The sequence below is a fragment of the Somniosus microcephalus genome, chromosome 11 (genome assembly GCF_052327205.1).
Source record: "Somniosus microcephalus isolate GS21.2 chromosome 11, FLI_Smic_1.0, whole genome shotgun sequence".
In the NCBI taxonomy this organism is placed as follows: domain Eukaryota; kingdom Metazoa; phylum Chordata; class Chondrichthyes; order Squaliformes; family Somniosidae; genus Somniosus; species Somniosus microcephalus.
The window spans coordinates 169,521,728-169,536,524 of NC_140997.1; the positions used below are offsets into that span (position 1 = coordinate 169,521,728).

General features: G+C 42.7%; 1 protein-coding gene across 5 annotated transcripts in view; it reads left to right on the plus strand.

The window, feature by feature from the left end:
* Nucleotides 1-14,797, plus strand: part of LOC147110976 (contactin-4-like) — a 2,035,446-nt gene that overhangs the window by 1,595,735 nt on the left and 424,914 nt on the right. For 4 of the 5 annotated variants that reach the window (XM_086001418.1, XM_086001414.1, XM_086001415.1 and 1 more), the window contains exon 14: nt 4,383-4,503. In XM_086001418.1, the coding sequence (XP_085857544.1) occupies nt 4,383-4,503 (121 nt within the window). The remainder of the gene's footprint in view (nt 1-4,382; nt 4,504-14,797) is intronic. The other variant, XM_086001417.1, reaches the window with a different exon arrangement.

Consider the following 14,797-nt stretch of genomic DNA (forward strand, 5'->3'; position numbering starts at 1 on the left):
GAAGTGTGAGAATATTGAATAATAGTGATAACAATTTAATTTAGTGGTTAAATTAACAAAGTAAAATGTAAGAAAATACTTGAAAATTTTTCAATAACCAAGATGAAATGGAGATTGGGAAGCATGTAAAATTATTATTTTTGGTCAGCTGGGTGTCCAATACTCAGAAACACTGCATCATATTTAGGAGACTCAATATCACAATATCAAGCTACTTGGAAGTTGACACCCACTTGTAGGGTTTCTGTTTTTCCCAATATGGAGTGCACGCTCTCCCCATAGGAAAGTAATGTGCATTCCATATTGTCCGGCAGGGCTAAGGCTCTACGTCTTATGATCTCACAAGTACACACCGAGTTTAAGCAACTGTGCAGCCTACCAATACAGAGCAATCGTAATCTTTCTGCTGTTTGTCCAGCTAGGACCACACTACTCACTATGTCGCTGCTGAACTCTGGGGAACCCATCACATAACCCACTTATTGGCCCAATGCTCCAGATGGTGAGTGTAGAGCACTAGATCCCTCGGTGACTCTGCTAGAAACAGCAGTCTCATTTGGGAAAAGGAATGCTTCACTATTTTCAGAAATGTCTGGAATTCTTAAACTGTCCCATGACTGTCTGCAACATCATTGGTTAAGTCATCAAATAGGATGGATAACAGTGGACAACCTTACCTTACTCTCCTTGTGATAGAAGTGGGTTCTGTGAGTCTACTATGTATCCCAACCTGGATCCTGGAGCCACAGTTGTACATCCTAGATAAATTGCAAGATTTGGCCTTGCCCTTCAGCTTCATCATGAGAGGTGCATGAGGTATGAGATCCAAAACCTTAAAAAATGATGAAACCCCAGAGCCTTTTGATCTGCAATTTTGTATCAAGCAGCAACTGGCCCACACACTCCTAAAATTGGAATGACTACATTTTCTACTTTTGCCTCTCTATATCTTTAATCAGAAAGATAAAATGGTATCTAATTCATATATCTTGTATTCTCAAGGTAATTATGGTTAGAAGTTTTCCTATTCAAGTTGCAGAGTTAAAAATCCATGCTCTGTTAGAACATTAACTAATGCAGCTTTTATCACCATTTCTGTTTACTATGCAAGATGCCCCAGATGTGTAATCATCTCTAAACTACATGCACGGACAGTGTGTCTTAGCAATGGTTATTTCCACAGAGGGCAAGTTGACGAGTGTTACTGATTCTGGACATGCAAATTGGATTTCTTTCTGCTTCTTGAGATGTTTGAAGACATGTTATTCCCAAAAGATTATCAGGCATAAAAAGGGCTTTCACTAAAACTCTTCTCATCTTTATTATCTGCTGAATGAACTGTGAAATGAGGTCGGTATCAGAGCGTGCACATCTGAAAAGGAATCTGAAATTACGTGCAGTAAAAATCATAACCCTTGCTAAGAGCAAACCATTTTAGAACAGGAGGATTATTTCTAGACCAGTCATAAACACAGCAGCCTTTCACTATAGCACTTTGACATATCACAAACTCTGAAATACTCCATTGTTTCTGCTTTGTGCAATCATACAGAAATCAAATGCAGTTTAGCCTTCAGGGTTGTCCTGTCTGGTAGAGTGTGCTGCAGGCAGCTTCTGCCTGTTCTGTATTCTTCAAATCCTCATCTTTTACAAGCCTGTTGTCAGTTTATGTTTCTAGCCCTCAACGCCCTCCTGCAGCCAAACCTGTCAAGTTCTCTTTTGAAAGAATCAACAGACTCCACTTCCACCATCAGTAGGACGTTCGTTCCACACATTGACCCATTCCAGAGCAAGATTTCAGATAAACTCTTACTTAGCTCGCAGTATCTTACATTGCGTAGTATGGCCACTTGGTCTGTATTTCCAATTTAATTAAAGAAATTTATTCACTACTGCTTTATTCTCTTCCCCTTTTAAAAAAAAATAATTTGAATGCTATTGCCTTTTATCTTTGCTAATTTTGTTAATCTGTCATTTTAGCTCAACAGCCCAAGTCCATGAATCCTTTTTGCTTTTATCTGTACTGTTTCTAATGCCTCATGCCTCTTTAGAGGGAAAGTGGCTCCCAAATGGTCAATTGGAGCGAGTATTTGTCTACATGACCAGGATTAGGATGTTCAATTAGAAATTCAGAATTTTGTGTCTCCCTTTCCAAGAAAGAGTATAGACATAGAAATTTGATTGTGCTGCACCATGTTACAACAACAACAACAACTTTTATTTATATAGAGCCTTTAACGTAATATAACATCACTTCACAGGAGCATTATAAAACAAAATTTGATGCCGAGCCACATAAGGTGATATTAGGGCAGAGGTAGGTTTTAAGGAGCATCTTAAAGGAGGAAAGTGAGGTAGAGAAGCAGAGAGGTTTAGGGAGGGAATTCCAGAGCATCGGACCTTGGCAACTGAAAGCAGGTCCAAACACATAGGGGGTGAAATTTGGTGCATTTGTGCCTCCCGTTAGCGCCCCCGGGGGTGCTAATGGGGCGCAAATGGTTTTGCGACCGGGCGCGGCACTGACATTGACTCCCACCATATTCAGTGGGAGTTTTGCAGCGGCACTACGGCATTGCGCCCCGATCTCCTCCGCATGCAGATCGTGACGTCATCGCCATGCGCATCGTCCCGGACCCGCAATTGACTTCTACCCCCTGCAGCAGCGCCGGTCGAAAACACCGACAGCTGTAGGAGGCATGCGTCGGGCTGCTGGCTGCTTCGGGGGCGATGATTAATGGGGAGGTGACCGAGGTAAGTAAACAAAAAACCTTACCTTTCTTGCAGTTTTTTTCGCGGGTTCCTTCCTGCGATCGATCAGCCTGGCGCTCTGCTTGACTGCTGGGCTGATCACACAGGATCGTGGCTGCCTTGGTGGTCCAGGTAGGTAATTTTTAAATTGCAGAGCCTGCAGCGATGGCCTTTCCCTTTAAGGGAGGGAAGGAGCCTTTAAACGCAGCAGCGCTGTAAGAGCCAGTGTGCAGCGCTGCTATAGTCTCCACCCCACTCTCCAACATTAGCACCCTAAGAAGGAAGTGAAGCGCTTGATTTAAACCCAATTTCGCGGTCGCCGGACGCTAAAGTTAGCGCCCCAAAATGGTCGATACCGAATTTTTCCCCCATTATTTCATTCCCCATATATGTGCAGCCTCTCAGTTATTGAAGAGTTGTCAGCTGTAAGCGGGTTTAATTTGAATGTGTGAGCTGACACCAGGAATCGAGTTGGCTGCGGAGCGCTGACATCGGGATTTGGGTCACCGAGAGAGATGAGGCTGCGTCTCCTGCGTCCACTCTAAATCCTGCAATGATTTTCCTACAGTAAATCCTGACCAGGGTGTTATCCCCTTTTTCTCTTGATGAACCCTTATACTAAATGGAAGTTGAGGGCACAGATTTTGTTCCTATTCACCACTGCACAAAACTGCAAGTGATTACAAACATGGGCATTTAAAAAAGCCTTCACAGTAATTAACAAGCCTTTAACAAGCGTTCATTTTTTTGTTGTTCCTGTTGCTCTTCTTACACTTATTTCAGGCTGTGAGCAATACTGAAACTAACAATAATGACCAAAGAAAAATCTGTTACCAGTTTTACTTGGTCATTTAATCGCATCTACTTTTTCGTTGCCATTAACGCCTAGAGTAAATGAAAATCCAAAGAGGCCACAAGATTACCATACATTATAAGAAGTCCTGAAATAGTGTAGCCTTGTATAGGCATAATTGTATTTATTTCTTTTAATTCTGCAAACCCAGCCCGCCAACAGAACAGCAAGTTCACATTTTACACAATTCATCTGAATGGATGAAATGTGGACGAGCCAAAATCTTGTTGTCAGTTTGGTGCTCTTCCTTCTCGTTGTTTTGTACACTGGATTTGAAATAAATTCTGAAAGAGGAACACAGGAGCCAGTATTTCTCTGAAAGTGGAGATTTATTAGCAAGCTCCTGGTCTCTGATTGATTTATAGGCTGACGACTATGCTGACCATTGTCAAACTGCTTATTCTGCACCAGCTGTGCACATATATTATATGTATTAGTCATAAAAGTTTGAACTGTCCTGCTGCGGACTTCAGGCACGGCATAACCAAAATATCAGGGATGCTAACTTTACTTGACATCTAATCTTATGCCCTCGATGGTAATGGAGCAGGTCGAGGAATTAAAGCTGGCCTTAATTTGAATTTGAATTTCAAATGGTAAACTGCATTTTTGTACCTTATCAGCTACACCTTAGAGCAGACAAACTGATCGCAGTTCAAAAGAAACTAAGAAATAAAAAAATAAAACGTGAAACAAATTTAAATGCAGTTTACATGTTTATCGCACAAGAAATTATGTTCATTTCTGCTGTGTTTCTAAGCCTCTGTCTTTTTTCTTTCAGCAGGGATCCTCTGGTGATTTGATGATCAGAAACATTCAGCTTAAGCATGCTGGTAGATTTGTCTGCATGGTCCAGACCACTGTGAACAGTGCGTCAGCTGCTGCTGATCTGATTGTGAGAGGCAAGTACCCCACTCTACAAAGAAGCTTACTCAGTGATATGTAATGCTCGTAAAATGGCTGAACGGTTTTATTTGGGTTTCTGTTGCTGCTGTTTTTAAACACATTAACTGTATGTATACTAAATTATCCTAGGTCTTCACAAAATGCAGCCCTCTCTTAATCATCTGGCCTGATACAGAGAACTTTTGGACAATTGTGGTTTTGGATAATAGAAATATAGTCATGTAATTATACTGAAGAAAAATCTCCGAGATCAAAACTTCAAATACAAAATTTCTTATCCTGTTTGAATGACATGCATGGTTATTTGTTGAACACTATACAAGAATGTAGTCTTGCTGTTCACCTAAAGAGTTGGCTTTTTAAACAATACTGGAGGAATAACCTTTGTGTATACATTTGCTGTTTTTTTAAGGAAATTTGTATCCAAAATCCAAAATGTGGGTGTGAATAAGATCTAACAGTGGAAGTATTTTTTGGCTGAGTTTCCTCTTCTTGAGGCCCAGGAATTCTTTAACTCCACCCATCAGAGAGACGATGCAGTTCATCTGTCATTGTGCACGTTTGACACTTGCCAAGCCGTTCATTCAGCTGCTTAGCTAGTTGTTAATCTAGTGGTACTTCAGCAAAGTTGAAGAAAAAAGCGTTACTAGCAAGAAAATGTCATAAGTCTAAGACCTGGACTCACAGTTGTTCCTGGGGGAAATGCATGTAGCCCTCAGTGAGCATAATATCAGAGATCAACCAACCCTGGTGACAGCCTGCAGCAAATCCCCATGAGCAGCCATTCAGCTGAGCCCTAATGATAATTTACACATTTAATGACTGAATTATACTTATCGCTGAGAAGGCCACCGAGGTTAAAATGGAATGAATGGAAATAAGTTGCAGGTGACGTCACCCTTATTATTTTTAAAACAATATTGATGTACATAAAACATGCCAACACTGAAATGGCTGACACATCATCTGTACATTAATTGATTTTTGATTAGGACTTATTCATTGAATTTGACCCCATTTTATAACTGACCTTAAAAAGCATTTACAGTTGAGAAGTCAGATGCGTGTAAAATGGAAAGGATAACAGGAAATGAGGAATAAAGTGCTCAGGATTTTTTTTAAAGAAAAAAATGAATGAATAACATTCCCATAAATGATTAAGTTACAGCTGGCGAGTCAACCACAACTTCAGTAATTCCAGTTTCACTTATATTATGTGTCATTAACGTCTTAAAATTGCTATGGATTGTGGCGTCACCGGCAACATATGTTCATGTACTAATAATATTAGTGAACGTCTCAACTGTAAGTTAATTGCTTCTTTTGAGTGCGGTGTGCTGTCATTCTTCGGGGGCTGAAAGCTGTCGCGGAGTGTAGGGGCTGTTGGTTGGGTGGTCGGTTTGGCCCGGGCCTGACCCAGTGGACGTTTTCGAGGCGTCCCCACACTCCCACTTAGTTCTGACACTGGGATCCTACCAGGCAGCTGATGCGCAGAATAACAAGCTCGAGACAGACAAGCAGGTGAAAGGTTAAAATAATAACGGTTTTATTGAGAGAAAAATAAAACAAAACAAGCAAGCAGAGAAATTAATTGGTTCAATGATACTAAACCAAGGCTACAGCTCTATACACTTTAAAAAGAAAAAAAAAAGGAATACTATATATTCAAAACAAGGAGTACGACACATCGAGGGGTATCACATATTAACACTCCCCTTAGCCTTATCCCCACCTCCTACACTATCCCTAACCTAGGTCGAACTAAAGGGGGGTCAGACTTTCATGCTCACCCAACGCATTGGAACAAAGGCCTTTAGGTTGTCCTGGGACTGCAGCTTTAGTTGGTCTGGCCTGGTAAAGTTCAGTGTGCACTGGCCACACACTCTCCCGTCAGTCAGGTAGTGGATCTTCCTCCTTGGCTGGGCGAAAAGGCTTCCCTCCTGGGTCGGGCTGCGCCGTTTAGCGAGGCCCGCTCTGAGCTCCGGTCCGTACCGGGATGGTGCACTCCGTCCCGTGTCTTCCTGGTTCCACTCTGAATCCCTGCCTGAGGTGGTGGGCACGGGGGTGGGGGGGGAACAATCAGGTTTAAATCGGGAGGCAGTACGGACCGGGAGCTTCGCCTGCTTACCAAAGCATGGGTCTGCTGCGCATAGCCTTCCCCGTCTTGGAGACTGCTTCTCTCAGTAGAGTCCTCGAAGTTTCCTTTTGCAGCGAAGTCCCAGGATGAAATCGAAGTGAAGTGTAGCAGCTGTCTCTCCCGAAGTGTGTTCCAAGTCGAAGTGTCTCCAACTGCCCTTTCTGTCTGCTTACTAAAAACAGTTATACTCTCTCGATCTGCCTTGCCTCCCCCAGATCGAGAGGTGTCCCAGGTTACTTCGTTAACTGTAAATGGCTTCAAAACGGCCGATTTCCCACGAACGGCCTTATCACCGGCCCTCATTGTTTTTGGTTTCAGTCACACAATGGTGTCTCTGGTGCCTAGTCCTCTAAAACGGTTTCTGATATGATTGGATCTGTTAGGATGGGCCCGATGATGGTTTTAACTAGCTTAACCCTGATTGCAGTGCAACCAGGTTCATTGTTCTTACCGGCCTACTGGCGACTTGCTATTACATATTCAATTCCATGCCTGGCCTGGAATCCACATAGGGACTGTGGAATTCCAGGCCCTGTCTCCAGTCTTGTTGCTGGGGAGAAAAATGACTCGCTTCCTGCAGCTTTCTGGTCACGTGTCCCAGAACTCCATTTTGTACGTTTAAAAAGTGGCCAACTTTGTTTGATTCGGAAAGCAGGCGAGGTGGGGGAGTTTTGCAAACTCCCTACAGGAGGATTGGTTGAGAGCTGATATTGGGGGTTGGGTTAAAAGGCCACATCCCCCCATAATTCCACATTCACTGCTTAAAACAATATTTTACTGAAAACTTTCACATCTTTTCCCACAGTAACATCTAGCCTCGCCAATTGTTCTAGACGGAAGGCTATTTTGCATTACGCTTGTGGAATTCAGCATGCAGTTCTCACTCTTTCAGTTCCCCAAGCTTTTCACATCCCAGTTCTGACCAGGTTGTTTCTTCAGTTCAACACCTTTGTCTGTTATATGCCTCTCGGCACTTTTACGGTTGGGGAGAGTTCACAGCGTAGTGCTGCAAATAGATTTTTGAGTCGATGTAACAGAGATTTATTTACACCTTACACCATGGGTCAGGCCTTTAAATGTCAAATCACAAAATGTTTTTGCCTCAGTGCCCTGTTTGAACCAGAGTGAAGCTTCAAGCCTCAGGTCTTAGCCATTAACAGGTTCGATTTTCTTCCACAAAATTGCCCGCCTTAACTTCATCTCATCCTCACTGCAGCTGAAACTTTAATCCACACATTTGTTCTATCAACACTTGACTTTTCAATGCCGACCTCCCGATCTCCCCCCTTATTTGTCCAGAACTTCACAACCTGCATCATGTCCCACACTAAGGCCTACTGGTCCTTTGTATCCTTGTCAATCTCAACTGTCTCCCTGGCTTCCAAGGCATTGAATTCAAAATTCTTGTCCTTGTCTTCAAATCTCTTGCCCATTCTATCTCTGCAACCTCCTCTAAACCTATTTACCAGCTCATGACCTTCGGACTCCCAATTCCTGTGCATACCTTCTTCCATCTTTCAACCCTGCCTCCAGTCTCCCCTCCTCTCCCCCACCCGCCCCACCCCCCCACTCTCCCCCACCCACAGCTCCTACTCCATCTCCAGAAAAGCCTTGAGCCCCTCAGCCCCACTCTTGGAAATTCTGTCCTCAAAGCCTCTTTAGCTTGCTCTTTCTTACCCCTGCCTTTAAAAGCTTCCTCAAAATCTATCTTTTCAACTATGCCGTTGCTTATCTCTCTTAATTCTTCTATGTCTCTTCCCTCCTATGCAAGATGCCTTACGATATTCTATTATGTTTATGTCTTCAAATAATTGTTAATGCCATTCCAGAATGCCAGGTTACAAAATTTAAAAATCTTAATTGAGTTGGACAAAGCAATAATAACAACAACAATTTACATTAATGTAGCACCTTTAATGTAGTAAAACATCGCAAGGCACTTCACAGGAGCATTATAAAAAACAAAATATGACGCCAAGCCATATAAGTGGATGTTAGGGCAGATGACCAAAACCTTGGTCAAAGAGGTAGGTTTTAAAGAGCGTCTTAAAGGAGGAGCGAGAGGTAGAGAGGCGGAGAGGTTTAGGGAGGGAATTCCAGAGATTAGAGCCTAGGCAGCTGAAGGCACGGCCACCAATGGTGGAGTGGTTAAAACCGGGGCTGTTCAATATAATGCAGTGAAATGATGCAAAACAAGAGACCAACATCAAGTTTTATAGTTCAAAGGTCAGTCAGAACTTGCAAACGAGGTGATAAACTTATCTAAAAGTATTTAGCATTTCTTTCTTCCTTCAGTTGTAAGAGAAGGTATGGAGGAATGGAATTTGTTCTGGATATGGGTGAAATACACTTGTCAGTGAAAAGCAGGTGGCAGCTGTTTGCAGGAGCTAAGAAAAATTGGTGTCATTAATGAAAGATAATAGTCAGTAGCCATTAAAAGGCAATAATCGCTATATACTGAAAGAAAATACAAATTCAACAACATATAATCTATAACGAGTCCTATCTTAATCATGAATTGAATGTTTGCTAGATTTGTTCACAAATGCAATGTGTTCATCGAGTAACTGACTTTATGTTACACACATGCTTTGTAGCTGCATGCAAGTCCCCGACCATGCAGTGGCCCTTGACAGGTCTGTTTTTCTAAACACTGCTTCTTCCTCATTCCACTTTGAGACAAAAATGGTGAATTCTGTTGTCTCCTATTACTGATTGTCACTCCAGTATGAACTAATTGAAATGCCAGTGTGCTGAATGCTCCCAGTTCTTCTGTCACTATTAAACCTTCAATTCAGAAGTATGGTAGCATAGTGGTTATGTTACTGGACTAATGATCCAGAGACAGGAGTTAAAATCCCACCACGGCAGCTGGGGAATTTAAATTCAGTTAATTCAATAAATCTGGAATAAAAAGTTCGTATCCGTAATGGTGACCATGAAAACTATCAGATTGTCGTAAAAACCCATCTGGTACACTAATGTCCTTTAGAACATAAGAAATAAGAGCAGGAGCGGGCCATACTGCCCTTCGAGCCTGCTCCGCCATTCAATAAGACCATGGTTGATCTTTGACCTCAACTCCACTTTCCCACCTGATCTCCATATCCCTTGATTCCCCTAGAGTCCAAAAATCTATCTACCTCAGCCTTGAATATACTCAAAGACTCAGCATTCACAGCCCTCTGGGGCAGAGAATTCCAAAGATTCACAACCCTCTGAGTGAAGAAATTCCTCCTCATCTCGATCTTAAATAGCCTACCCCTTATCCTGAGACTATACCTCCTAGTTCTAGACACTCCAGTCAGGGGAAACAACCTCTCCGTATCTACCCTGTCAATCCTCTTCAGAATCTTGTATGTTTCAATGAGATCACCTCTCATTCTTCTAAACTCCAGAGAGTATAGGCCCATTCTACACAAACTCTCATCAAAGGACAGCCTTTTATCCCAGGAATCGATCTTGTAAACCTTCATTGCACCGCCTCCAAGGCAAGTATATCCTTCCTTAGATAAGGAGACCAGAACTGTGCTCAGTACTCCAGGTGTGGTCTCACCACAGCCCTGTACAATTCTAGCAAGACTTCCTTACTCTTATACTCCAACCCCCTTGCAATAAAGGCCAACATGCCATTTGCCTTCCTTATTGCTTGCTGTACCTGCATTCTACCTTTCTGTGTTTCTTGCATGAGGACACCCAAATCTCTCTGAACACCAACATTTAATAGTTTCTCACCATTTAAAAAATATTCTGTTTTCTATTCTTCCTACCAAAGTGAATTATACTCCATCTGCCACCTTACTGCCCACTCACTTAGTCTATCTATATCCCTTTGCAGACTCTTTGTGTTCTCACAGCTTACTGTCCCACCTAGCTTTGTATCATCAGCAAACCTGGATATATTACACTTGGTTCCTTCATCTAGGTCATTAATACAGATTGTAAATAGCTGAGGCACAAACACTGATCCTTGCGGCACCCCACTAGTTACAGCCTGCCAACCTAAAAAAGATCTGTTTATCCCTACTCTCTGCTTTCTGTCCGTTAACCAATCCTATATCCATGCTACTATATTATCCCCAACCCCATGAGCCCTAACCTTGTGTAATAATCTTTTATGTGGCACCTTATGGAATGTCTTTTGGAAATCCAAATATACTACATCCACTGGATCCCCTTTATCTACCCTGCTTGTTACATCCTCAAAAAACACTAATAAATTTGTCAAACATGATTTCCCTTTCATAAAACCATGTTGACTCTGCCTAATCATATTATGATTTTCTAAGTGCCCTGATACCACTTCCTTAACAATGGATTCCAGCATTTGATGTCAGGCTAACTGGCCTGTAGTTCACTGTGTTCTCTCTTCCCTCCTTTCTTGAATAGCGGGGTTACATTTGCGACCTCCCAATCCGCTGAGACCATTCTAGAATCTAGGGAATTTTAGAAGGTCAAAACCAATGCATCCATTATCTCTTCAGCCACCTCTTTTAGAACCCTAAGATGTAGGCCATCAGGTCCAGTGGATTTGTTGGCTTTTAGTCCCATTAGTTTCTCTAGTACTTTTTCTCTACTTATATTAATTACATTAAGTTCCTCACCCTCATTAGACCCTTGGTTCCCCGCCATTTTTGGTATGCTTTTTGTGTCTTCTGCTGTGAAGACAGATACAAAATATTTGTTTAACGTTTCTGCCATTTCATTATTCCCCATAATAATTTCTCATGTCTCAGCCTCTAAGGGACCAATGTTTACTTTTGCTACTCTCTTCCTTTTTACACACTTGTAGAAGCTCTTACAATCTGCTTTGGTATTCCTTGCTAGTTTTCTCTCATTTTATTTTTTCCCTTTCAATCAATTTTTTGGTCATCCTTTGCTGGTTCTTGAAACTCTCCCAATCCTCAGGATTACTACTATTCTTCGCAACATTATAAGCTTCTTCTTTCAATCTAATGCTATCCTTAACTTCTTTAGTTACCCACGGTTGGATCACATTTCCCGTGGAGTTTTTAACATAGAAACATAGAAACATAGAAGATAGGAGCAGGAGTAGGCCATTCGGCCCTTCGAGCCTGCTCCGCCATTCAATGAGATCATGGCTGATCATCCAAATTCAGTACCCTGTCCCTGCCTTCGCCCCATATCCCTTGATCCCTTTAGCCTTAAGAAATATATCCAACTCCTTTTTGAATATATTTAATGAACTGGCCTCCACCGCCCTCTGTGGCAGAGAATTCCACAGGTTCACCACTCTCTGGGTGAAGAAATTCCTCCTCATTTCAGTCCTAAATGGCTTACCCCTTATCCTTAGACTATGACCCCTGGTTCTGGACTCCCTGGCCATCATAAACATCCTTCCTGCATCTAGTCTGTCCAGGCCTGACAGAATTTTATAGGTTTCGATGAGATCCCCTCTCAATCTTCTAAACTCCAGTGAGTATAAGCCCAATCGACACAATCTCTCCTCATACGTCATTCCTGCCATCCCAGGTATCAGCCTGGTGAATCTTCGCTGTACTCCTTCCATGGCAAGAACGTCCTTCCTCAGGTAAGGCGACCAAAACTGCACACAATACTCAAGGTGCGGTCTCACCAAGGCCCTGTACAGCTGTAGCAAGACATCCTTGTTCCTGTACTCGAACCCTCTTGCTACGAAGGCCAACATACCATTTGCCTTCTTAACCGCCTGATGCACCTGCATGCTTACCTTCAGCGACTGGTGCACAAGAACACCCAGGTCTCTTTGCACTTCCCCTTCTCCCAATCTATTGCCATTCAAATAATAATCTGCCTTCCTGTTTTTGCCACCAAAGTGGATAACCTCACATTTACCCACATTATAGTGCATTTGCCATGTTTCTGCCCAATCACCCAATCTGTCCAAATCGTACTGGAGTTTCTCGACATCCTCACAGCTTACCCTCCCACCCAGCTTTGTGTCGTCTGCAAATTTGGAGATATTACATCCAATTCCCTCATCCAGATCATGAATATATATTGTGAACAGCTGGGGTCCTAGGACCGATCCTTGCGGTACCCCACTAGTCACTGCCTGCCACTCGGAAAATGACCCGTTTATTCCAACTCTCTGCCTTCTGTCCGCCAACCAGCTCTCTATCCAAGTCAATACCTTGCCCCCAATCCCATGTGCCTTAATTTTGCACGCTAATCTCTTATGTGGGACCTTATCGAAAGCCTTCTGAAAGTCCAAATACACCACATCCACTGGTTCTCCCTTATCTATTTCACCAGTTACATCCTCAAAAAAGTTCCAGTAGATTAGTCAAGCATGATTTACCTTTTGTAAATCCATGTTGACTTTGTTTCTCAATGGAATGTATTTTTGTTGAGAATTATGAAATATTTCTTTAAATGTTAGCCATTACTTATCTACTGCCATACCTTTTAATCTATTTTTCCAATCTACCTTAGCCAACTCACCCCTCATACCTATGTAATTGGCTTTATTTAAGTTTAAGACTCTAGTTTCGGACTTAAGTAAGTCACTCTCAAACTTAAAGTGAAATTCTATCACATTATGATCACTCTGCCCCAGAGGATACTTTACTATGAGATTGTTAATTAACCCAGTCTCATTACACAACACAAGATCTATAATAGCCTGTTCCCTGGTTGGTTCCATGACATATTGTTTTAGAAAATGTCACGAATGCATTCCATGAACTTGTCCTCCAGACTACATTTGCTAATTTGATTTGTCCAGTCTATATGAAGATTAAAGTCCGCCACAATTATTGCATTACCTTTGTTACAAGCTCCTACTATTTCTTGATTAATATTCTGTCCAACGGTATAGCTACTGTTAGGGGGCCTATATACTACTCCCACCAGTGTTTTCTGCCCCTTGTTATTCCTTATCTCCACCCACTTCCTGATCTTCCGAGCAGAGATCTTTTCTCTTTATTGTTCTTATGTCATCCTTTATTATCAGGACTATTCCCCCTCCTTTTCCATTCTGCCTGTCTTTTCAAAACATCAAGTGCCCTGGAAAATTTAGTTCCCAACCTTGGTCACCTTACAACCACAGGGCGATTATTCCAATGGGGGCGCATTGGAGGTGGGACTGCTGCTTGAAGGGTTGTTGTCCCACCTCCATCAACTTGTGGCCAACCCATGCTATTTTCACTTGATTGACCTTGTTGAGCCTGTCCAGCGAGCTTAGCAGGCCAATTAAGGGGACGCCGGTTACAGTGAATGTCAGCGTATGACGTTTCATCTATCAAAAATTTTTGACATGATTTGTCATCGTTTGACAGCTCTGTGAAGCTGTCAAACCCTGACATTCTATGTTGTTTGATGAGTCCTTGTATTCAAGACTCATCAAACCTCTTTCTTTAGCAGAAATTAGATGGTTGTTGCATCGGAGAATGCAGCAGCCATCTGTCATCTCTGCCGGTGAGATGCGAGACTCTCCGCATCCCCAACTGTTGAAGCCTGCAGGAAGAAACAAAGGTAAGTAAACATTTTCTATATAAAAAATAACAACAGAGAATGCTGGAAAAACTCAGCAGGTCAGGCAACATCCGTGGAGAGAAATTTGAGTTGACATTTCGGGTTGAAACCCTTCTTCAAAACATTTTCTACCACTTTCCACTCACCTCACACACTTACCTCTCCACACTTTCACCCATCACTTACCTTCACAGCGCACTTTTGCACCCCTCTGACCCCCTCAGACCCACTGCTTGCCTCGGTGACCCTGGCGGGGTTTCCCGACCTCAGGAAGCCCGCGCCTCTCCTGGAAAAATGGGGATAATCCTCTTAACTGCCTGTTAACAGGCAGTTAAGTGGTTGTAATCCCCTTCCCGCCTCCAGCAGACCTGACCCGGCACAGGTCGGCCACCCACCTCCTGGGAAGATGGCACGGTGGCGTGTTGGGGGCGGGATGGGCACACGCCCCAAAATTCTGCCATTTTCCCGGCAGTCCCGCCTCCCCAGGGCTGGCAAGATTGCGCCCTGGTCTCTGCAATAAGATCAAACCCATTTATCTCTTTGTGCCACTAGTTTGTCTATCTTGTTACGAATGTTTTGTACATTCAGATAAAGAGCCTTTTGTTAAGTATGTGTATTGTATTGAACAATTAACACAAAGACTTAAACGTATAACTCAAACAGGCCTTTACTGGTTG